This window comes from Tuber melanosporum, assembly GCF_000151645.1.
Source record: "Tuber melanosporum whole genome shotgun sequence assembly, scaffold_254, strain Mel28".
NCBI lineage: Eukaryota > Fungi > Ascomycota > Pezizomycetes > Pezizales > Tuberaceae > Tuber > Tuber melanosporum.
The window spans coordinates 20,087-44,021 of NW_003298924.1; the positions used below are offsets into that span (position 1 = coordinate 20,087).

Sequence of the window (23,935 nt, forward strand, 5' to 3'; positions counted from 1 at the left end):
ACCACTTTGGTCATATAATTAGTTTATTATAATTTGGTTTAGCACATGTGATCACCTTGGGTCACATGACTTAGGATGTGAAGAACACTATATTAGGAGGCTGCTATGGCCGAAGAGGATACTTTCTTCATGCTTGTTTCTAAGCAATTTTCCTCCTTCTTTCACCCCATATTGGAACACGAAGGTTTGGTGTCAATCCAATCACAGCACCTAATTTCTATCTCACAATCGGCTTCAAGTCTTGAACTTCAATTACATTTGAGAAACATTGTTGTTATACCTTCTCCTATGTTTGCTAGAAGTTCTTTCTTTGCATTACTTATCATTCAGGCTGTTCCCTACAGTTGCCTCCTCACTGTCACAATGGCTAAGCAAGCGTCTACTCCTTCTACCACATCCACTTTACATTTGACAGTGGTTCTGTCTCATTCCAGTGAGAAGAATTTCGCCTGAAAGGCTAAAGTCTCTTGCCTTCCAAATCACATCTTTGTTCTTTCTCAGTTATTTCATCCACCTAACAAAGTGATAACTACTGTGTCGGCTCCTCTTGAGATTGAATTAGTTCTTAATTATGGTTATCTCATGATGTTGGTGGCAGAACCTTCAACGGATATCTCCTCTTCACCTTTCCCCTTGGTCACTTTGGTTACTATGATAGTCTCGGTTGTCAGGAGTAGGCTAGATCTTCAGAATTGTCAGGGTCCAGCTGTAGATCTCACTCACAGGAATGTTGTACTAGAGGTTATTACAGCCCATCCTGCAGCTTCAGTTGTAGGTGGTGGTGTTTGTGGACAAGTCCCTGATTCATTAGGTCCAGTTGAGGCTCTTGCTACTGGTATTGGTGGGGTGGATTCTGGTATGGTGGTATCACTCCTTTTAGGAGTGCAGGTGCCTGAGTCCTCTGTGGCTGAGCCCATGACTTGTCTGGATAACACCTCTAGGGGCATCTCCCTTAGGATGGTAGGTGGTAATGAGGGTAACCTGTCAACTCCTATTATTAGACCTGCACCTGGGGGTGGGAAGCAAAAGAAAAACCAGAAGCGCCAGGTCAAACAAGACCGGACCTCATACATGCCACTTATTCCTGACTCAGAAAGGTCATCACCTATGCTAGTTTACTATGACAAACTGGTTACCACAGAGTTCACAGTATCATTGCCACCTGTGCAGGGTGCTGGAGAGTTAGAGGAAAAGTTGACTTCCTGGACTTATTCAGCCAATTGTCGACTGCTAAAGTACTATTTCATTCTGGCTACTTCTGCTGAGGTTTATAGGCTGAACTGCCGATGTTGTACCCTGATGATTCTACACGATGGTTTGTACCCCCTCAGTTAGTGAGCCCTCACACTCTAACACTGCTTTCCTTTGGGTGTACATACTTGGGTAGTTGGGTGTTTGTTTAGTTTTTAGAATAGGGGGGAGTGCCTGGTGGCTGGTGGGAGTGTCCCAGGATCATTGAGTGGGCTCCATCATTGGAGTTGCTACAGTGTGAGAGGTTATTACTTGGTCACATTTAGGTAGCCGTAGTGGATTTTTGTATTTTGTACAGGTTACTTGGCTGGCAGGTAGGCTGGGCCAAAGAGGATTTTCTTAACAGTCGCTGGCTTTGTATTTAGTATTCATGTTGGGATATGGCATGGGCGTGTTCAAGGTATGAGGTTGCAAGTTTAGTTAGTTCGTAGTTAGTTGTATCTAGGTTGCTCTAATCTGGGGGCCTGGCTCCAGGGCTCCTTGTATGCTAGTGTTCATGGTACATGTTTAAATATAATTAGATAGAATTGTAAGTACTTTTCCTACATATTACTTTAAACAAAGATAAAATTCCTTTACGCTCTTTATCATCATCACCGCCTTTATTATTATTAGGTCATGAAAGCTCTTCATGAAGAAGAGTTAGAGAAAGCTTACGATGCACATTCCCAATAGAAAATGAAGGTCTTGTACTATCAGTAACATAGGCAGAGGCCTAGTATTATTATAAGGTGAGAAAAAGACAAAAGAAGACAAATATCATTCCTCATCTCCAAAAACTAGCCATCAAAAGAGGGATCATTATAATGAATCATAATCCCGTCATGTGTGAAACATAACTAACCATAATATGAACAAGTCATATGACTCATATGAGTCATATGCACAAAACCCATAACTTCTAATCAAGTCATATGCGAAATATAACAATTCATATATGCGAGGCATACTGACAAGATATACCTGTAAGGGATATGTCTCATAACTCATAATCAAGTTACATATCAAATATAACAAATCATAGCATGAACAAGTCATATGACTCAAGTGAGTCAGATGTGTAAAACCCATAACTCATAGTCGAGTCATGTGCAAAACCTGTTATATCTGTGAGAGATATCTTGATTTATAATACATACTTATAATATACAAAGACGCAAAGTAAGATAAAAAATTAAGTTATGACCTATGCAACTATTCTCAAATAAAGTAACAGAAATTTTAACCGTATTAGTATACTGAACTATTACTGAAATCTTTATTAATTTACTTTATTTTCATACAAGCAAGTACTTAGTAGTAATAAAGGAAAAAGTATTATTAAATTTCTATAAATAAGTCTCAATCTCTCATCAAAAAAAAAGTTGCTTCTAGTTATATAATCTGGTTATTAATTTAAATCCAATATATAATAAGAGGAATTATTCAAAAATAACTAAGAAAATAAGAGAAAATTTAACAAACATATGATAAATTAAGAAAATATAACATAAAAACAAAATTTACATGAAGTAATATGAAAATAAATACTCTAATCTTTCACAAAGTACAATATTCTATACAATACATAAAGATTCAATCATGTTAAACTCATATCATTTAAAAGTTGAATTGATTCCTTGGTAGGGTAACTGTATATGGACCCACAATTATTAAGATCAACAACTAATTTCAGTTTCAGTATAAGACTCATATATCTTTGGTATGATTTTAATGACTTAATTCCTATCACAATAAGATAATATCTTCCAATTCCACTTTATAATACTTTATCAGTTACTACTATGCATCTTAGGTATGGCTGTTCTTGGTATATATAAGGAAATCTTATTCTAGTAGTATTCTAACGATCCCTGCTTGGATAGTTAGTTCTTGGCAACAGGAAACGATACTGCTCTTCTCCTTCTATTTCTTTCCTTAGTCTTACAATAGCACTAGGCCTCTGCCTACGTTAGCAATAGTACAAGACGTTTGTCTTCTATCGGGAATGCCTATCGTAAGCTTTCTCTGACACTTCTTCGTGACAAACTTTCCTTGGCGTAACGATAATATTGCAATAAAGATAAAGATTGTAAGGTGTTTTATATTCTTTAAAGTAATAAGTAGGAAAAGTACTTAGAACAAAGCGTGAAGAACCTCTCCTCGACCACATCGGCCTCCTTATATAGTGTTCTTCCTGCTCGTAGTCATGTGACCCAAAGTAGTCACATGTGCGAAACCAAATCATAACAAACTAATCATGTGACCAAGATGGTCACATGCTCAAAACCCATGACCTCATGGCGAGGTCATGTACAAAAACTCATAAACCAATCATAACACAATAAACAAATCATATGACACGATTGAGTCATATGAGTGAAACCCATGACCTTATAATGAGGTCATGTGCAAAACATAAATCATATGCACAAGGCATACCCGCAAGGCACACATGCAAGGCATACTCGTCAGGCGCACATCTGATGACTCATATTTGAGCCATTTGTGAAAGCATCACAATTCCCATATATAACAAATCATATGACTTGAATGAGTCATATGTATGAAACAATAACATACCTGTGACTCATAGCCATGTATCACGTAAAAGCCTTTTTCTCGCCAAGCCATATTTGTGACATTAGCTCCTCTCACCCTAAACCTGAGTCCCATCAGGCTCTTTCCACAAGCTTCAATAGTTCCCGTCCTGCCCATCACATAGACCTTGAAAGCCTATTGAACTTGTCGTCCGCTTCCATCCATCTTACCCTCACCATTTCCAAGTTGAGGTTCGCCATCTTGATCATGTACCTCTGAACATCGTTCAGCTGTCATAGCTCAGCGATTGGTTTGTTGTTTGCCAAATTTGTGTCCTCGGCCTGACCAAGTTGTTCCCTAAGTCCTTGGATTTGCCTGTTTGGGCTCCTGTCATCCGGTTCCATTTCCGTCAATGAGTTTTGGGCTCCCCCCTCCCTGGGCCTCATCCTTGAGGCCCTAACTCTCTGCCATACCATGGCATCTTTTCTTTCCAACTCTTTCTTTGTCCCATCCATCTGCGGATAGTATCCTGCAGAGACTTTCTTCATTCTGTGCATTTTGCATGTGTTGTTAAAGCACTGTTTTTAGTGCTTTAGGACATGGTCCGGGCACTGACCAAACTTTTGGTATTCTCTCGGGAACCATTCCGAGCCCCCCTTGTCTCCGTAGTGTGTGGGACATCCATCGTCATAGCATACCGTCTATGACATGGCATTATGCTGTTCTTGTTTTTCCCTTTCCCTGAGTTCTTCCTCTGTCGGCCGGATGAATGGGTTTTCGGGGCTGGTCGGTGTAGTTTGGCGTGGGCTATCGCCCCAGCCCTCCTGTTGTTGCAATGACATGGGAGCCTTTCTGTCACCTTTGTCTTAGTTAAACGTGATCGTTACCTGGGCCGGGCATGCCTGGGTATTGCTGGTGGAAGGTGGAGAGGGCATCTTGTGGGTGTTCGAAGTTGTGTGTGAAGTACTAAGTTTAATCGTGTTCGGGCGAATATCCTGTCCACTTGTCTCAGTATTGGAGGTGACCATGGAAGAAGCGATAATCGACTATTTCGTCAAGCTCGTATTCTGGTTCTCTATCAGGTTTGATCGGAGGAGGAGGAATAATTGTTTGTAAGGGAAACTTGTTGTTATTGTGTAATTCGAGAAGTGAGATGTGGAATGTGTTGTGTATTCGCATCGAGTATCGAAGATCGAGTTTATAAGCTCAGCTGCCCACCCTTTCCAGTATCCAGAATGGTCCGCTTTTCTTTTAGTCCAATTTCTTTGATGCTCACATCATATAGATATTGCATGGTATTAGCCATACCATATCTCCCAGTTGTATGTTCAGATCCGGTCTTCAGTGCTTATCATATTGTACTTTTTGCCTTTGTTGTGCTTCACTCATTTCATATTGTAATGTGTCGTGTAGTTTCTCCATATCAGTTTTATCCGGTATCACATTATTAATTGTATGATATGTGGTCAAACTTTATGGATGTTGTCTGTAATTCGTGAAGTAGGGTGTCCTGCCAATCATTTCTTGCTTTCCATTGTCATATGCGAATTCGGCCATTGATAAAAGTTTGTACCAATCATCTTGTTGGTAATTCACGTAGGCCCATAAATATTGTTTGAGTATCATGTTTACCCGTTCCATTTGTCCATCCATTTGCGGGTGAAATGCTATACTCATCCTGTTTTGTATTCTCATTTCTCTCTTTACCTTCTTCCATAGTCATGATGTGAATAGCATTCTTCGGGCAGTAATGATATTCTTTGAGAGGCCATGATGTCGGAATACTTCTCGGAAGAATATTTATATAAAATCCCTCATGTCGATATCTTTTTGTCTGGAATGAAATGACTCATTTTAGTCAGACGATCCACTAACACCAGGATGCTATTGCAATTGTCCGATGCTGGTAGGTCCGTGATGATATTCATAGTAATTGTTTCCCATGGTCATTCGGGAACTTTGTTCAATTGCAGTAATCCATATGGAGTATGTTTAGCCCTTTTCGTCATTTGGCATATGTCACAGTTTTTGACATATCGTTTGACATCTTCACGCAGTCCTAGCCAATAGAATGACCTAGTGGTGAATTCCGTGGTGTTAGCCGTTTCTCCATGTCCTGCCGTTTAGATATCGTGGTGTTATGGTATGATGTCTGTCCTTATCTCTTCTTTTTCCGGAATCTATTGTTTTCCATTGTACCACATGTTTCCATCTTCCCTTTGGTATAAACCGAAAGCAATTTTTTTTATCTCCTTTTTTCCTTCCTTCAATGCTTCTCTTATTGTCTGAATTGTTTTGTCCCTTTCGTTTGCCTTCTCAATTTTCCTTTCCTCCGTTGATGTGAATTAGATAACCTCTATTGCCTTGAAGTAGGTTTTTGGTAATAGTGTTTGTGTTTTTTGTTGGATCCTTTCGTCTTCTTTTGTTTGTGGTTTGTCGCTTGCAATCCTTGTGAGAGCATATGACTTTACACTCTCTTTGCCTGGTCGGTATTCGATTTTGAAGTTATATTTTCAGAGGTGTTCCATCCACCTCATCTGGCAGTCGTTCAGTTCTTTCATACTGATGAACGGGACCAGATTCTGATCGTCGGTTAGAACTCGGACTGGCTGGTCATTGTTCAGAAGGTATCTCCTTCATTCCTTTAATGCTTAAACTATCACTAATAGTTCTTTGTTTACAATGTCGTAGTTGTACTCTGTGGGGGTCATTGTCTTCGATCGATAAGACACTGGCCTCCATTTTCTGTTATCACATTGTTGCGATAGTATGCCTGAGCACCCATATTGTGAGGCGTCCGTTTCGATCATTGTCCTTCGGTTTGCATCGAAAAGAACCAGTATGGGTGCCGATGTTAGGTACGTTCGTATTGCATCATATGCTCTCTGTTCCGTTTCGCTCCATTCCTATTTCTTGTCTTTCTTTGTTAGGTTATAGAGTGGTTTTGCACGCCTGCTAAATTCCTCTATGAACCTTTGATAAAAGTTGCAAAATCCTATAAAGCATTGAACATCTGTTTTATTGTTTGGTTTGGCCCAATCCTATATTACTACTGTTTTGACTGGGTTGACCTTGACACCACTTCGATTGATGATAAATCTGAGGTATTCCATTTCTTCTTTGTGGTATTCGCATTTTATTGGTTTGATCTTCATTCCTGATTCTTGTATTGTGGTTATAATATTGCTGATATCCTTCTCGTATTGTTGCATGTTTTCCAAGTAGATGAGTACATCGTCCAATTATACCATGCAATATAGGTCGAGATACTTATTGAGTACCTTGTTAATTCATCTTTGGAATGAAGCTGGTGCATTGGTTAGCCCAAAAGGCATAACCAAGTATTTGAAAATTCCGTATCTTGAGGCCAATGTAGTCTTCTATTCGTCTCCTGCCTTGATGTGTATATTGTGGTATGTGTCCTTAATGTCGAGTTTGGTGAAGTATTTTGCTGATCGTAGTCTATCCAGTGCCTCACCAATTAAGGGTAGTGGATATCGATCTTTCTTGGTAACAAAATTGAGGGCTCCATGGTCCATACAGAGTCTCATTTTTCTATCTTTCTTTTTGATGAATAGTATTGGAGATCCTCCTGATGCGAAGGAGTCTCTGATCCATCCTTACTTTAAGTTTTGCTCGTTGTACTTCCTAAGTTCTTCGATCACCGCTTCTCCTAGTTGGTATAACTTCTTGTAGGAAATCTCTTTTGTTTTTCCCGTTTTCTCGCCTTTGTCCAGTTGAATTTCATTATCGATTAATGGTCTCCGAGGTGGTAGCTCCGTAACTTCCTCTTCTTGGAATAGGTTTATGAATCAATGATATTCCTTTGGAATAAACCTTTTCCATTACTTTTGGCTTGGGTATTTCTTGTCTAAAATTGCTAGATCTGTGCTGATGTTGATTTTCGCTAGGACAGCTTTTTTGTCTTCATATATCTATTTGAGAATTCCTGTTGTATCTCCTCTTCGATAGTACCACCCAAAGGCCTGTGCTGTAATCTCTTTGATCTCGATTTCTTTTGTTGTATCAGGCTGGGTTTGCTCTGTGCTTCCAAATTTCTTGTCTCCTCTCTTGGTTTCTTCCAGTTGATCTACTTCGTACAGAGCCTTTTTGTTGATTTTTTCGATGATCAACTGTGCGATTCAATCACCCTTTTAGACTTCGTAGTCCTCTTAAGCCAGGTTGGGCAGGACCACTTTGATTTCACCTGTATAGTCAACATTGATCACCCCTACCATGGTCATGAGTTGATGTATGACTGCTAGACCACTGCGGGGTGGTATCCATCCATAGGTGCCTTCTGGTAGTCCGATGGCTATTCCTGTTGCTATCATTGCCTGCCCATTGGCAGGTATCTTGATTCCTTCGTTGGCATACATGTCGTGTCCTGCTGCCGCTTTGGAACCCTTAGTAGGCACTTTTGCCTCTTGGTCCAGTTTTTGTATCTGGACTCTCTTATCTTGCTGCATCTCAGCAAACTTTGCATGCGAAGTTTCTTCTTCCGCTTCTCATACTAGTATCAAGTAGACTGTAGGGGAACTGTTAAGACATAGTGTCGCATATAGCTCACTTGGAAAGGTTATCTTATTCTCGTTCCACTCGATTGTCAGATTATGTTTTGGCAACCATGGCATCCTGAAGACTATCTCATGGTTCTTGAGATCTGCTACCTAAACAGTTGCCATTTCCCTATAGCTGACAATGTCCATAGGTACTATTGCCGTATTGGTTATAGGACCCATTGCACTTGGCCTTCCATCCGCTAGGTAGACTAGTCTCGCTTTCTTCGCTTCTTTGATATGGAGGCTATATTTGTCCCTGATTTCCTTATCGATACAATCATCAATAGCCTCAGAGTCGAGTATTGCATATATTGTTGTTTCTTCGTCTTTTTCATTATATATCCTCGTTTCGATCATCACATGATCTCCATCTTCTTCTCCTCTTTACGTGTGTAGTGCCGTGTAGTATTTCACTACTTTGATGGATTTTCCAGGTCTACATCTTGGGTCTCCCAGACTACGGTTTACTGGAGACCCTCATCATTTTCTGCCGGTATATCTTTTGTGATTATTTCACTAATATTGCTCCTCTTTTTAGTTTGGAAGCGATTATTTCCGGCAGCTCTGTTGTCTTGGTATCCACTGTCGGGTCCGCTTCTGCATTCCCGTATCCAATGTCCAGCTTTTCCAGACCTTAAGCAGAGTTTTCTATTCATTCTTCTAGCGTATTCTTCCTTGGACAGCTTCAGAGCAGGTTCTGCCCTTGATTTGTCCAACTCCATTGGCTCGCCTGGTCGTAATACTCAACTCTTACCTCCAACTGCTTGGGGTTTGAAGGTTCCATCCATGTTCCTAGATGATTGGGCCACTCTGTATGCTATAGTTTTCTTTGAGTTGTTTCGAACCATGTTTAGCTAACTTTCCTTATCCATGGCCCATCTTGCAAATCGTTCTGCTGTGGTGTAACCTGAGTCGGAGATTCGTCATGCTTCTCAGAGTTTTTAACTACAGTTTCTCAGAAGGATGATGTAGAGGGTAGAACCATCAAACTCAGCCTCGTATTCCAATAGTCGGCATTCGTTCCAGTATGCCGAAAAAGTTTGTTTTCCTTTTTGGAGTTTTTCCAGCTTTCGTCTCACTATCTCCTTGGCGTTGGGATCCCCGAATTGTTCAAAGTGTATCGCCTCGAACTCTTCGTACGTGACCCATTTCCTCTGCTTTCTTTCATCTTGGAACGACATGATCCATTGCTCTACAAGTCCTCTTAGTAGAGATTCCACATATGGAATCTTGATCTCATCGTGGTGTTCTCCATATCTCTTATCAGCAAAATATCCTTCACATTGTGCCAGGAATATTAGTAGCTTATCTTTGGCTTCTTCATATATGTCGGGTTCTTTTACTTTCGGTCGTTGGATGTTTCCTTGTCCTGTGTTTTGTGTTACTGCTAGAAATGTCTGAAACTGATTAACAGTCATTCCAAGTATGCTAGTGTCTGGCGCAGGAGGGGCCGGGGCAGGTGGCCCAGGTACTGCTGATCCCGATATTCTCTCGGGTCGTGAAGTTCCTGCATGTGAGCTATCGACTGGTGATCCTTTCTCTGGGGTTACTGGGCTTGCCGCCCTTGAGAGCTCTGCTGAAATGTGAGCTAGGGTGTCACTAAATCTTGCTAGGTTAAGGATTTGATTGTCGATGTCGATATTTCCTTCCCTTTCTTTGTTGAAGGATGCCGTCTTATATCATTTAGCGTTGCACTAGGTGACGCTTGGTAATGTAACAATTCCTCCTTGGATAGTTAGTTCTTGGTGACTGGAAATGATACTTCTCTTCTCTTTCTATTTCTTTCCTTAGTCATACGATAGTACTAGGCCTCTGCCTATGTTACCGATAGTACAAGACCTTTGTCTTCTATGGAGAATGCCTATCATAAGCTTTCTCTAACTCTTCTTCGTGACGAACTTTCCGTGGCATAATGATAACGTTGCAATAAAGATAGAGATCGTAAGGTGTTTTATATTCGTTAAAAGTAATAAGTAGGAAAAGTACTTAGAGCAAAGTGTGAAGAACCTACCCTCCTCGGCCGTATCGGACTCCTAATATAGTATTCTTCCCACCCATAGTCATGTGACCCAAAGTGGTCTCATGTGCACAACCAAATCATAACAAACTAATCATGTGACCAAGATGGTCAAATGCTCAAAACCCATGACCTCATAGTGAGGTCATGTACAAAAACTCATAAACCAATCATAACACAATAAACAAATCATATGACACGATTGAGTCATATGCGTGAAACCCATGACCTCATAACGAGGTCATGTGCAAAACATAAATCATATGCGCAAGACATACCCGCAAGGCACACTTGCAAGGCATACTCGTCAGGCGTACATCTCATGACACATATTTAAGCCATTTGTAAAAGCATTACAAATCCTACATATAACAAATCATATGACTCGAATGAGTCATATGTGTGAAACAATAACATACCTGTGACTCATAACCATGTATCACGTGAAAACCCTTTCCTCACCAAGCCACATTCGTGATAAGTATAGAAGAAATCAGTATGAAATGTATTAAATTACTAGTTTTCAAAGTTAAGCTTTATAACTATAATTTGTAGAAAATAGAATATTTTATTATTATAATCAGCATCTACTTCTTAATTGTTCCTAATAATATAGAAAGAAGTAAATCTGATTGTGCTTGCAACAAATTAAGAAAATTGTCAGTAATAAAGTCAACCTATATAAAATATAATATGTACTACTAAATTAACAATATTGTAATTCCAAGCAGACTATATTGTAGTAAGTAAATTTATCATCTACACCTATTTCTTAGAAAACTATTCTTGTTTTTTTTACCTAAAATCCTATTACTCTTTGGAAAGTTGCAATTTTTAACAAAAGTTAATATGTATTATAATATTATTATAGTCTTTTTCTAGAGTAGTTGGAGTTATGAAATGCTTATAAAATAGAATTTTTTATCCTCAAACCTATGACTTTAACCTTTAGTACAATTTTTACTTTGCCAAAATCTCAACTCTCTTACTTGGTAAAAAATATTACAAGGTATTTAGCAGACTTGATTTGTATTTTAAATCATGATTTTTTGATTTGAAAATACATGTTTAAATTCTAAAAACATGATTTTTCAAAACGGTAAAGGTCTCATCTCCCATCAATGTTTGCAAAAATCCCCTCAAATGCCACTGTATCCTCAAATACCACGGGAATATATTATGTAAGTTCTACTATGTAAATAAAATACAAATTAGGTTTCTGGTTATAAATTATTTACTTAGTCTTGGCAGTTGTAATAGGGAATTGGCAGAATATGAGAAGAAATATTTTCTACTTCACCATTTTGTTTTCTCCCACTCAACTTAGTTTTTCCCTACAAACTTCCTCCCCTTCTGCTACTTCATCTTTTCAGCCAATCTACATCTGCCCTTATTCCCCACTCTTGCTCCTACTGCCGCATCTCTCTCTCAGCTCCATCTGGTTTTTTGCTGCTCAGTCTTCGCTCCGCCCTTGGCTTTCGGCTTTTTCTGGTCTTTTAGTGTTCAGTTTTGCTGACTTTGGGTACTGTGCTCTTCCTGGTCTTGGGCGCCATGCTCTGCCCTCTGCTCTGCGCTCTTGGGTCTCCTCTTGTCGCTCTTGTTCCTTCGCTCTCCTCTTCTTGCTGTCCAGTCTTCGTTCACCAGTCTTCCCTCTTTGCTCCTCACTCTCCCACCTCCAGTATTCGCTTGCTGGTACTTTCTCTCTGGAGGTCTTCCTCGCTCTCAGCTCCTCCATTTTCGCTTTTTTCGCTTTTCCTTTAGCTCTTCTCCGGTTGCTCTGGCGTTTTGCTCTTTCCTCTTCCTCTCCTGAGACTTCTTGCTCTTCCTGGTCTTTGTCCTGTACTCTGTCCATTCCTCTTCAGGCTTCACTCTCAGCTCATCGCTCGCCTCTCTTTGCTCACCTCTCTTTGCCCGTCTCTCTCTGCTCCTAGCTCTTCCCTTCTGGCTCTGGCTCTCCCACCTTGAGTTTTTGCTCTGCTCTCGTCACTCACTAGTCTTCTCTCTCTCTGGTCTTTGGTCTCCAGCCTTTGGTATTCCCTCTCAGAGCTTCCCTCTCTGGACATCTCCTTCGGCTCTCTGCTCTGTGGCCTTCCCACCTTTTGTGTCTCTCTTGGCTTTTCCTGGCTTGTTCAGGCATTTTGTTTTTCGCTCTTCCTGTCCTTGGGCTCTCCACTCTTTCTAGCCTTTGTCTCTCTACTTCATTCTCTCTGCATCTCTTGGCTCTCCAGCTCTTCACTCTCTGGCTCCTCGCACTCCAGCTCCTAGCTCTCCGACTCCTCGCACTCCGGCTCCTAGCTCTCCAACTCCTCGTTCTCCGGCTCCTCTCTCTCTGGCTCCTTGCTCTCTGGCGCCACACTCTTTGACTCCTCACTCTTTGGCACCTTGCTCTCTGGCTCCTCACTCTCTAGCACCTTGCTTTCTGGCTTCTGGCTCTCTGGCTTCTGGCTCTCTAACTTCTCGGTCTCCACTCTCGTTGGCTGGTCTTTCTTTAGTTCTATTTCTGAGACTTGGAGTCTTATCTATTTTGTCTGCTCTCTCTCAACTCCCTAGTGCACAGGCACTGGGACAACTTTTTCCCAACTTTACGAAAGTACGAGAAGCCATTGAGGATTGGTCAGTTAAAGAAAAGTTCAGCTTTAGAGTTCTTGATCGTGATAGTACAAGAGCTATCTATGTTTGTGCTACTGAAGGCTGCCAGTGGCAAGTGAGAGCACACTATACAAACCAAGAGGATGTTAAAATTGGCATTCTAGTGACTGAGCATACATGTCTTCCAGGCAATCATGAAAAAAGAACTTGTATATCTGGTACCCAAGCCTGGCTGCAAAACCATATACCTAGATATATAAATGTTACACAAGCCACTAAGCCTAGGGAAATTATCGAATATTTGTGTATCCAGTTTGGAGAGACCTTGTTATACAAAGGAGCATCTAGATTAAAGAGTCATCTACTAGATGATACACTTGAAGGTCAACGAGAGGGATTCCGTCAGCTTCCTCAATATGTTATCTCTGTCTTACAAGCAAATCCAAATACATATATCCACCTATCATCAGAGGACGCCACTCATCAATTTCGGAGAATCTTTATATGTCCTTCCCAGTCACGGAACTCTTTTCGCTTGTGCTGTCGCTTTATTGCTGCAGTTGGAACCTTCTTAAAAACGAAGTTTGTGCAAACTCTCCTACTTGCCGTAACGGTTGATGCAAATGGAAAGACATTATTGCTTACTTGGTTGATTGTGGAAACTGAGAATGCTTCCTCTTGGGAGTATTTTCTGTCAAATCTCCTACAGGCGATTCCAGAAATGAGTAGTGAGGAAGTGATACTCATGAGCGACGGTGATAAAGGTTTGGTGAGGGCCTCCGAGAACCTACCAGCTACTATTATCCGAGCTTATTGCTGCCAGCACCTCAAGGAGAACCTTGTAACTGCCTATGGAAAAGGCTTATCCAACCTCTTTTGGGCGGTTGTAAGGGCACCAAGTATTGAATTATTTGAAGCAGCAATGGTGAAGGTCCAGGAAGTCAAGCCGACGGCTGAGCAGTACTTGCGCAATGCTGATCCAACACTTTAGGCAAAGGCCTTCTTTCCGGGAAAGCGGTTTGGCCACGATACTACCAATATTGTCAAGTAAGTTAACAGTACTCTGAAGCTTGATCGTGAGCTATCTATTGTAGAGTTACTAAACGCAATTTGGCATAAGCTTATGGGTCAACACTTTGAATGATATAGAGAGGCCACTGCGACTAGTCCTACCATAATGTATACCAAATTCTGTACTCAACTGTTAGGTCAAAGCAGGGTGTGGACAAAATAAAATATTGATCTGATGGCAGATGAATATCACAGACATATTACCCAGCCAAATGGAGCTGTGAAACTTGTGGACCTTGGCCATTGAACTTGCTCTTGCTCTAACTATCAGGAGAATGGCATTCCGTGTGGACATGCTTTAACTTGTATCTTGACTATCGACCAGGTTTGTCTTGCACTTTTATACTTTATCTTGTTATCACTGACATCATGGCAGCCTGTCCAAAACTACCTCCCTAATAGCTTTTCCATTGCTACCTGAAAATTGATTTACGAGGACAACTTCCTTTCTGTCGATATTACGAATAATGAAGGAAATGGAATACCAGCTGTACCCCACGAGGGAATCATTCCTATTGCTCCACATGTGGAGCCGCCTATTACTCGAAAGCCCTGTGGAAGACTCAGAAAAGAGCGCATTCGAGTTGGTGAAGTTCAACAAAGACAACTGATTGCCAATCAATTAGGTATTTTACCGGATGAGCCTGTATGTCCTAGACAAAAATGCTCAACATGTGGGGGAATTGGACACAATTCAGTGACTTGTCGCCGCTCACATGGCTAGTAAATTTCTTCTTGCTAATTTAATTCTCAATTCTGTACTTACATTTTTCATTCTCTGAATTATATACAATATAAAAATTTTCTTTACATTAAAATTTTAAAAATTAATTAATTAACTATTAAAAAAACTTACATAATATATTCCCGAGGGTACTGTGGTATTTGAGAGGATTTTTGCAAACATTAATGGGAGATGAGACCTTTACCGTTTTCAAAATTACAATTTGAAAATACAAGCTGCCACACATCTCCTGACTGAATCATGATTTCACAAATCAACCTAGCTTTTTCATAATGTTATTTGTATATTACTGTTATGTTTTTAATATATAATATATTCTATTTCAAATAAGGATAAAGAGAGATTAAGTAATAATTACTAAGCTATTAGTGTAAAAGTCTATATGAGTAAAGGAGGATTATAGACTCTTTATTTCAATTTTCCTCTTATTACTAATTAGCTTCTTTTATTATTCTTTTCCTATAAAACAACTATAAAATCACTTCATCTTTTTAACTATTTATCAATTCTCTGAATAGACAAAAGAAATTTAACTTGTCTACATTATTAATATATATGTAATACTCAATATCAATTATCCAAATCACATTTACAAATCTTAGATTAACTATATTCTTAAATCATGATTTCAAATCACATTACCTAACACTCAATGATTTCAAATCATGATTTCAAATCATGATTTCAAATCCAAATCATGTTTGTCAAATACTTCCTTAAAATTTTGCTGAAACCTTGTGAGCCATTCAGATATCACTATTCATATGTGATAAACAAGCTTTATTAGTTCATAGGCATAGTGTAGTACAAGAAATAACAATTGTGAACAAAAGATACTTGTAATATTTTATGAGTTTCCCATGTAAAAGGTATGATACATTGCAACAGCATGCAATCTAGCCACACATCTCTCAATACTCAAGGTGGAGTGGAAAAATTGACATAATTTTTATGCAGAGATTCTGTGTAGTTCCCTACACAATGTAATTAATTTCCTTAAGTCTCTCAACCATTTTTGGTGGAAAATGGAGGGGTGGGTGTTAGCGAAGTTTGAAGATGACTTCGCCCAAGATACCAGTACCGCATACACGAATGACGCGACAAGGAAAACCATTCAACGCGTTCCTTGAGCTCCCTCCTGTTACCACTTTATGCGGGGGGAGGAAGTTGGTTAATCGTTCGAGGAGAGGAAGGGGATAGCAAATGTTGTAAACAAATAACCCCTTTGGGCGTTCCTCCAGTGAAATTGCGTGTGACTGCCGCTTAGTTTAGGCGGTACAGTATTTAATCTACTCGTACGATCGTAGTGGCGGTACTGTACGAGTACCATACTTTTTACCATACTGTACCGTAATCTGTGCTCGAGCATCGTACCGGTGCCGGTGGTCTGCCCAAAAGTGGCTTTGCTGGCGAAAAGGTAATACCGGTAGTATGAGTAGGGGGGGGAAGGGGGGGGGGCAGATAATGAATGATCCTTGTTTAGAAGCACAAAAGTGCACGGAAGGGAGGGGAGGGGAAAGGAGGCATGGGGGCGGAGAGAAGAGGGAAGGGGTGTGAGCGGGTTGAAGCGAATTGAACCGTTCTTTGCTCACCGGGGGGGATAGAGATGTATGACATATCCCTCCCCCCGAACAAGTGGGAGAGAGGAAGGATGGAGGTGAGTGTTCGAGGAGGAGTAGGAGGAGAGGGGAAAACGCGTTCTCCTGGGAATCTTTTATCGGTCGAGTAGAAAAAGAGACGCATCGGCCCGCACATCTCAATTATTTCCTGCTATTCTCTAATTATACTATGCCGTACAACCTACCACCCCCCTCCCACCCCCACTCTTTCCAATTCATTCAGAACCCCCCCTCTAATTCTTGTCGCCTCTGTTCCCTGGCTATGGTATCATGCCACCAGTCGTTTGATTGTTTAGTTTGTTTAAAAACAGATTTTTTATTTTATTTTTATTTTTATTCTTATTTTTTTATACCAACTTCCGGTAATACAAATAGTAGCCTGAAATAACTTACTGAAAGCCTTGTATTTTTCCTCCTGCAAGTTGCTGCCAATAGCGTTTATGTGAGTGAGCGTCTCTGGATTCCTATTTCCTCCTATTTCCCATTCCTAGTTTTCTCTGTACATTTCCCTTTATCCTGCCCCCCCATCCCTCTCCCATTTCTCTCGTATTGGTGTGAGTGCTCCCTACTTTTCAGGCCGACAGTTTGAACTATATATAAAATACCTTGATACCCCCATCATGTTTTACCGCCAGCACCCCGCCCGTGCTTTATTCACTGACCGAGAAAGGCGTTCCTTTAATATTCTTAATAAACTATCACCACTTTTTCAATGACCTCCCCCAAGGCCCAGCTTGCGCCCGCAACCACATCGAGGGGGCCATTGGCAACGGTCCGAATGAACCCTCGAGAGGAGTCCAACGACACTGAGCTGGGCAGAAGACTGCATAAATTGAACAGAGTGTACGGGTTCCATACCCATCCTAAACAACCCCGGCCGAACTGGAGCGGTACCCGTTCCAGCGGCCCAGTAACTAGTCCATGGGTGCAAAAGTTAGATGCTCTGCTTGAGTTTTCGTTGAAGGAGGTCGACGACTCCTTTCACCTTCTTGGGCAGGTCGTAAAGAAGCGAGGGATACCTAAGGACCGGAAGCCTGGTGTCGATGTCAGAGTCGAGTTAGAGAAAGCTTACGAGTCCATCTTGGACGAGAAGCTGGCAGAGTTCCGGGACAGAGACGAATCGGTCGTCGGTCTGTTTGGCATTGGCTCCGGCGATTGTCCCAAGGAGGAACCAAAGACTTGGCCATGCAATGAGAGGTATGAAGCGCAGAAGGTTACCCAGGATTTCGCGACATTGAATCTCGGGTCTAACCGGAACAGGGAGGATATCGTCTTCAAGGGGCGAGGGAAGAATAGATGCGAAGAGGTAATCTCGATGGAGTCACTGGCGGCATCCAGAGAACGAAAGAACACGAACATGGTACAGGACATGCCGCGCGAGGGGTCTAGCCAGCGACGGAGACAGCGAAAAATCCTGTCACCGATGGAAATGATCACGGGGGGGGAACAGCGCTCTCCCGAGCGGCCAAGGAATCGGAAAAGCCAGTACGAGCTGGCAAAACCGAAAAAAATGCAGCGGGCCGGACTAGCTCAACACAGGTATGAGATGGAGGTGGCGGGGAATGAACAAGAAGCTCCGCGCTGGGGGTGGGAGAAACGTGAAGAGGAGGAAGGAGAAGGATATAAGCATCGCCCGCGACAGACGATACGGAAGGAGGAACGAGAGCGGCTACGGCAAGAGGAGCAGGAAAGGAGGTTCGGCGGGACACGAGCTCTGTTGCCCCGTCGATTGGTAGGGGAGGACCTGGGAGACCCGCGTCAGGGGGTACAAGAACCATCGTGGAGGAAGAGGGACAGGCAACCGGAACCGCCGTTTCATACCGTTCAAAGGCCGGCTCAGCTTGTAGCTGGTTACGAGGACAATGACACTGAGTCGGACTCGGATGACACCTTCCACTCAGCGAGTTCGTCAGTGGCCGAACCCAAGTGGGAGCGCAAAGCTGTGTCCACAGAACTCGAAGATGAATACGGCGTATCTAGCATCAGAGTTTCTAGCTCAAAGGACCATGAAAGGCGCCCGATATTGCTCGGCCAGAGGCGAAGAAAGGAGATACGCGTACCTGTCAAACCGGTACATGGGAGTGGCTACTCGCATGCTTCGGGTAGTTATGGTGACCCATTCCACCACTCACTCAGTGCCGCCAGTAGCTCGGCACCAAGCTCGTTTGTGTCGAGCGTTTTTACGAGGTCCATCACGGCAGGGAGCTTCTCTTCTCCGAAAAATAGTACTTTTCAGACGGATATAACCGGTGACGACAGCTTCCGCGACGGCAAGGAAAAGCCGATCCTATATCGTAGTGACACCGATCAGTACGATCCACAGGGCCATAGAACTGATAATGCGACGGAAGACGACCGGACAGATGTCGACGAACCCGAGGAAGACGAATGTTTCTATCCGCAGGAAATGATTATACCAAGGCCTCAAGCGCGAACGTCGCGTAGGAAGCAGAAGTCTGCAGCACTTCGGCAGGCGGAAAGCTTTAAGCACACGCCCTTATCCCCTGTTCCGCAATCCGTCGTAGCTTCGGAAACCGGCGAACGAGAAGAGCGGGAAAGGGCCGAGCTGGTTGGGTTCTTTGACGAGAAGCCATTGGGGCCGGAATTGCTACGGGCTGCGGAGGAGACTGGAAACGTTCATTGGGACTTCGCAGCACAACATGAGGCAGAACAATCCCCTGATGGAGTGAGTGATAAGGGTGGTAGTTGGCCTGAGGCATCTCGGCAGGTGATTCCTGGTACCCCGCAACGACCCAGTCCAGGTCCGAGTGAGCAAAGCTATGAAGGGGGTAAAGTTTGTGGGGAGGGTCCAGGCGGGGGAGGAGCGATAGATGATGAAGATCCCGAGTTCAGGGTGGATGCTGCTTTTGAGGCGGAGATGTTGAGTAAGTTTCCCCCCATACCCAGCCGTCTATATCCGTCATATCTTGTCACTCGATGAATTTCCATCTTGCTTACTAATTCGTGGAGGTCTCCTTCCACCAGGACGGGAGGAGGCACTGAACCAAGGGAGTGCAAACGAGCCGTTGAGGGATATCGAGCATCCCCTACACACCCTGCCTTTCCATGTCCAATATGAGGCGGCTCGAGTAGCTTTGAGTAATGGCGTATTCCCCACCAACAGTGATGTTTCCGATAGCATCCATAACTACTGCGATGATTTGTTCGCAGCAAAGACTTACGCTGAGGTATTGGGGATCATGAAACAGTACTGCCCCGGGGCCGCTATGTTGGAAAAGAGCGCGGAGTCGGCTTGGAGGGGGTACAAGGGTCGAACAGGCTGGACAGACAAGCTGTACATGACAGGCAGGGTCTCGTTAAAGGATCCGAAGGCACGAAAGCTGGAGGATATTGCTTTTGATATCCAGTTAAACCCTCTGGGTAGATCCACTGGAAATCGATTCTTCAACCGATTTGGGTCAGATAGGTTCTTGACCCTACGTCTGCCGGATTTGACCAGCCGTGGGCAGAACGGCTCAACCCCCGGAGGTATGGTGGCGCAGAGGGTTGAAGACTGGCTTGTCAATGAGGAGATTGAGCTGGCCAATCGGAAGTGGAGGTGCTTCTACGCGAAGGAGGGAAAGTCAAGAAAGCGGTCCCTGGAAGACGAGAAGGCCTTCATCAATGAAACCTTTGTGCAGGCTGTCCTGTTCGCAACGTCGGGTGTGGGTATCGGGGATGATAGGGATGAGATGGCTAGGCTAGGGTTCCGTGGGCTGGATAGAAAAATTAGACGGGAGATGAGTGTGGAGGACTTGCTCAAGTGGCATATTCCTCTGGAAGGGAATGAAGATGTCACCGTCCCCAAGTTCTGGTCCAGGATAAGCCTGGGTGAGTATGCGATTCTCACTTGTACTTGATAGTGCTAACATAGAAAAGGATTCTCGACTGCGGTGCCCTCCTTTAAATTTGAACCCTCCCAGGTTGAGATAGTGCGGGATATGAAGTCTACAACTGGCGAGGTTATGAATGACGGGTGCTCCGTCGTGTCGCCAAAGGTCATGCAGGAGATACGCAGAATTCTTGACCTGCATGAGACTCCCACGGCAGTCCAAGCGCGTCTTGGCGGAGCGAAAGGGGTCTGGATGATTGACCCTAGCATTGACTGGAGCTCAGATGAAATTTTCATCAAAGTAACCGACTCACAATTGAAGTACAGCGGTTACGCAGACGACCAAGACTGGGCGAGGATGACCCTGGACATCCTCCACATTTCTCACGAGCCTAGACCCGCCACCATCAACATCCAGTTGATTCCTATCCTTGAGAATCGTGGTGTGCCCTTCCAGGCGTTGAAAGAATTGACAGAGGAGCATTTGGAAGAGGACTTGGACGAGCTGTTCCAGGTGATCGATAAACCAGTTGAGCTTAGGAAATGGATCTACAACCGCGGAAGCGTAGGGAGAGCGAGGATATCATTTAATGGTATCCAGGTCACTGGAAGCATGCCCTCCACAAAGCATGAGATGGCGATTCTACTGCTCGAGGTATGCACAATGAGATATACGGCGCTAAGCTATTCAATTCAGGCTAACCCGTCGTAGAGCGGCTTCCTCGTCCGTTCTTGCAGGGTTCTTATGGACCATGTGAGGGTAATGATAGACCAATATTGCGAGGAATTGAAGGAAAAACTTCATATTAGGATCCCGCATTCCACGACCCTCCTTTGTGTCGCGGATCCTACCGGAACCCTTAGGGAGGGGGAAGTCTCGCTAAGATTTTCGAACGGCTTCCTCGATCCAAAGACGTTGAGGCGGACTCAGGTCATTACCGGCGACATATTGGTCGCGCGCAACCCCGCGCACATTCCCTCCGACATTCAGAAGGTATGGATCATGATATTCTCATTCGATGTTTACGTAGTCTATCTGTGTTAGTTAACGGAACCAGGTGAAAGCCGTAGATATCCAACCCTACCATTCTCTAGCGCTCCGGGAACTGCAGGATGTGATTGTTTTTTCCACTCAAGGAGATCAAAGTCTGGCCTCGCTTTTGTCAGGAGGTGATTACGATGGAGATAAGGTTTGCAACTTCCCGCTTTCCTTAGTAATGATGTGTTATTAATTATGATGCCGATCAAAACAGCCCTGGGTGTGCTGGGAGGAACGCCTGGTAAAACCGTTCACCAATAGTCCCACCACGTATGTTGAAGTTGATGCGATGGTGGCCCCTTGGTTCAACAAATCGCAAACGAGGGTCTCCGGGCTGAATCCTAGCCAACCCGGCTTCTTTGAGCGGTTCCTACAGATAGGTCTGCGAAGCTCATTCAATGACAACTTCCTTGGACAGTGCACCTCTATCTGGGAAAAGCGCTGCTACGAGAAGAACGACATCGCCGACCTCGAAGCGCTCAAGCTGGCGAAACTATGTTCACTACTTGTTGACGCACCGAAGCAGGGCATGAGCCTTAGGCCCGGGAAGGTCGACGAGATAAGGAGAAAATTTTCTGGGGCACCCATACCAGCGTACAAGGAAAAAGGTTCGAGAGTTCGTGCGGGGGCCACTCATATAGTCGACCGGCTGTTCCAAGTCGCCGACGCAAAAGTGAATGAGAAGCAGCAGGCATTCCACGACGACATCGGCAAATCTGAGGGCCAGCGCGATGGTGACATTGTGGAATTGTTCGTGCGGGAACACGAGTTTGCTCAAAAGGACGAGACGAGTCCATTGTGGATCACGCTGCGGCACTTGACGAAGGAATTGACGCTGCTAAGGCAGGACTGGGCCGACTGGATCCGCAACAAGCGTGGTGGGCCGGATGAATTCAGGGCTGGAGTGCCCAACTTTCTCCAGCGTTATCGGGACATCATGCCGCCCGCGGAGCAGGCCCGGGATCCGGTTGTCGCAAGGTGGATTAGGGAGGGTGGCGCGAGTTTCACGCCCTGGGCTATACTGAGGGCCTCCGCAGCCTACTCGGGTTGGGGAGGGGAGAGGGGGCTGGTCTGGTACATGGCTGGCATCGAGATTTGCTGGATTAAGTGCCAGAAGGTGTCCATGAGGGATTCGGAGCTGGGGCCTAGGACGATGCTCGATAGCATGTATGCCCCATTGGTTACCTCGACGAAGTTTATGAGTGCGATGAGGGACAAGGTTGATGGGGATGTCGAGGTGGTGGATATGGAGGACGAGGTTGACGGCTGGGGATAGTGCATTCGACTTGGCTAGTCGTACTGTAAGTTATCGACGCTCCCACCTCGCGCACAGAAGTTGGACGCAGAAGAATTGTTATTAATTGTATTGCCCCATCCCATCGAGCATACAGATAACCAATGCCTCCGGTAGAAAAAGAAGGAAAAACTCCCCAATTCCCTTGTTATTCCGTTACACCCATCCATGCCGCTCAGCATTTCTTCACTCTTCCCCCATCCCCACCCACTCTACTACGACAACCCCACAAAGCAGATGAAAAATGGAAAACATTAAAAAAGCCCCAATGCCCTCCTCGCACAAGCCCTAACCCTCTTCTCATACTCCTTTCGGTCATCCCTCCAAATCTTGGAAGCGTCAATATTCGCGCCGCTCTCGTCGTTCGGCTCTGCAAGCATGCTCATGACGCTGATGAGTATCTTCTCAACACTCTGTATTGGCGACCAACGCTCGCTGGCATCCTCATACTGGTTCGGGTCGTCACCGGGAGAGTGTAGTATTGAGATGCACACGGTGCCGTCCTTGTACACATTCGGATGGAACATTTCGCAGGTGAATTTCATCTTGGGAGGATTAAGGGGGTAGTCCTGTATATATCTTAGTTAGCTGGCTGGAGTAGAGATTTTCTTTTTCCTTTTCTTGTTTTGTTTGTACACGAGTAATTGGGTAGAGATTGGTTCTGATCTTTTTTTTCTCTTTCCGCCCGCCCCTGCCTGGTAGATACATTACATACCTTTGGAAAACTGAGCGTAGCGGGAAAAACCCCGCCTTCGAATGGAGTCTCCTCCGGACCTTGGATTAAGCATTCCCATTCGAAGAGGTTGGATTCGTCGATGGGCCCGGCGGCGATGCCTTCCGGGGATTCCTTCAGCAGGGCTTTGTATTCTTTTAGGAGGCGTTTGTTTGCTGCTGCGAAGGACATTGTTGGGGTTATATTATTTTTGGAGGGTGATTTGTTGGTTACAGAGTTCGGAGGGAGCTTTTATTGTGGTGGCCGTTGGCGGTGGTGGGTGAGGGGGAGTTGGAGTGGAGTACCGGTAGGGGATGGATCTGCTTACTGGTACAAGGGTCTACCATGAATTTATGGTACAGAGCAGGGATCCGAGGTTGGGGAGCAGTGGTACGGCGCTTATCAAGTGTGTACCATAATTTTGTCCAAATCAAAGCGATTGAATTCAACTGAGAAGAAAAAAAGAGAAAAAACAAATGACATACATCATGATCATAGCTAGACGTTACTGATTTTCCTTTGTTTCCTTCTTTTCCCTTTTCCATCATCCTATCCATACAAGCAGAGAGTAAAGAACAAGATATTCCATCCCCACATTATATCACCTGCAGCACGTACCATTCTACCCACTAAGCTACAGGAAATAAAGGTTGATATCAGTAGGACGCTAGCTCGGGCCGAGTA

The 23,935-nt window shown here is 43.8% G+C and overlaps 2 protein-coding genes; one reads left to right on the top strand and one right to left on the bottom strand.

Annotated features, from left to right (window-relative positions):
• Positions 1 to 17,086: 17,086 nt before the first annotated feature.
• Positions 17,087 to 22,521, top strand: GSTUM_00001133001 (uncharacterized protein; the record flags this gene model as incomplete). Its single annotated transcript, XM_002838512.1, has 6 exons — positions 17,087 to 19,259; positions 19,360 to 20,205; positions 20,254 to 20,861; positions 20,919 to 21,200; positions 21,265 to 21,396; positions 21,460 to 22,521. The coding sequence occupies 6 exons, from the start codon at positions 17,087 to 17,089 to the stop codon at positions 22,519 to 22,521; spliced, it is 5,103 nt and encodes a 1,700-aa protein (XP_002838558.1).
• A 65-nt stretch (positions 22,522 to 22,586) lies between these two features.
• Positions 22,587 to 23,525, bottom strand: GSTUM_00001134001 (uncharacterized protein). XM_002838513.2 has 2 exons: positions 23,255 to 23,525; positions 22,587 to 23,108 (listed from the first exon to the last, which is right to left on the bottom strand). The coding sequence occupies exons 1-2, from the start codon at positions 23,441 to 23,443 to the stop codon at positions 22,794 to 22,796; spliced, it is 504 nt and encodes a 167-aa protein (XP_002838559.1). The 5' UTR covers positions 23,444 to 23,525; the 3' UTR covers positions 22,587 to 22,793.
• Positions 23,526 to 23,935: the final 410 nt, after the last annotated feature.

Coding starts and splice junctions, on each gene's coding strand:
- GSTUM_00001134001 (XM_002838513.2), bottom strand. CDS start 23,443: ATGTCCTTCGCAGCAGCAAACAAACGCCTCCTAAAAGAATACAAAGCC. Junction 23,109..23,254: donor CTACGCTCAGTTTTCCAAAG/GTATGTAATGTA, acceptor AGATATATACAG/GACTACCCCCTTAATCCTCC.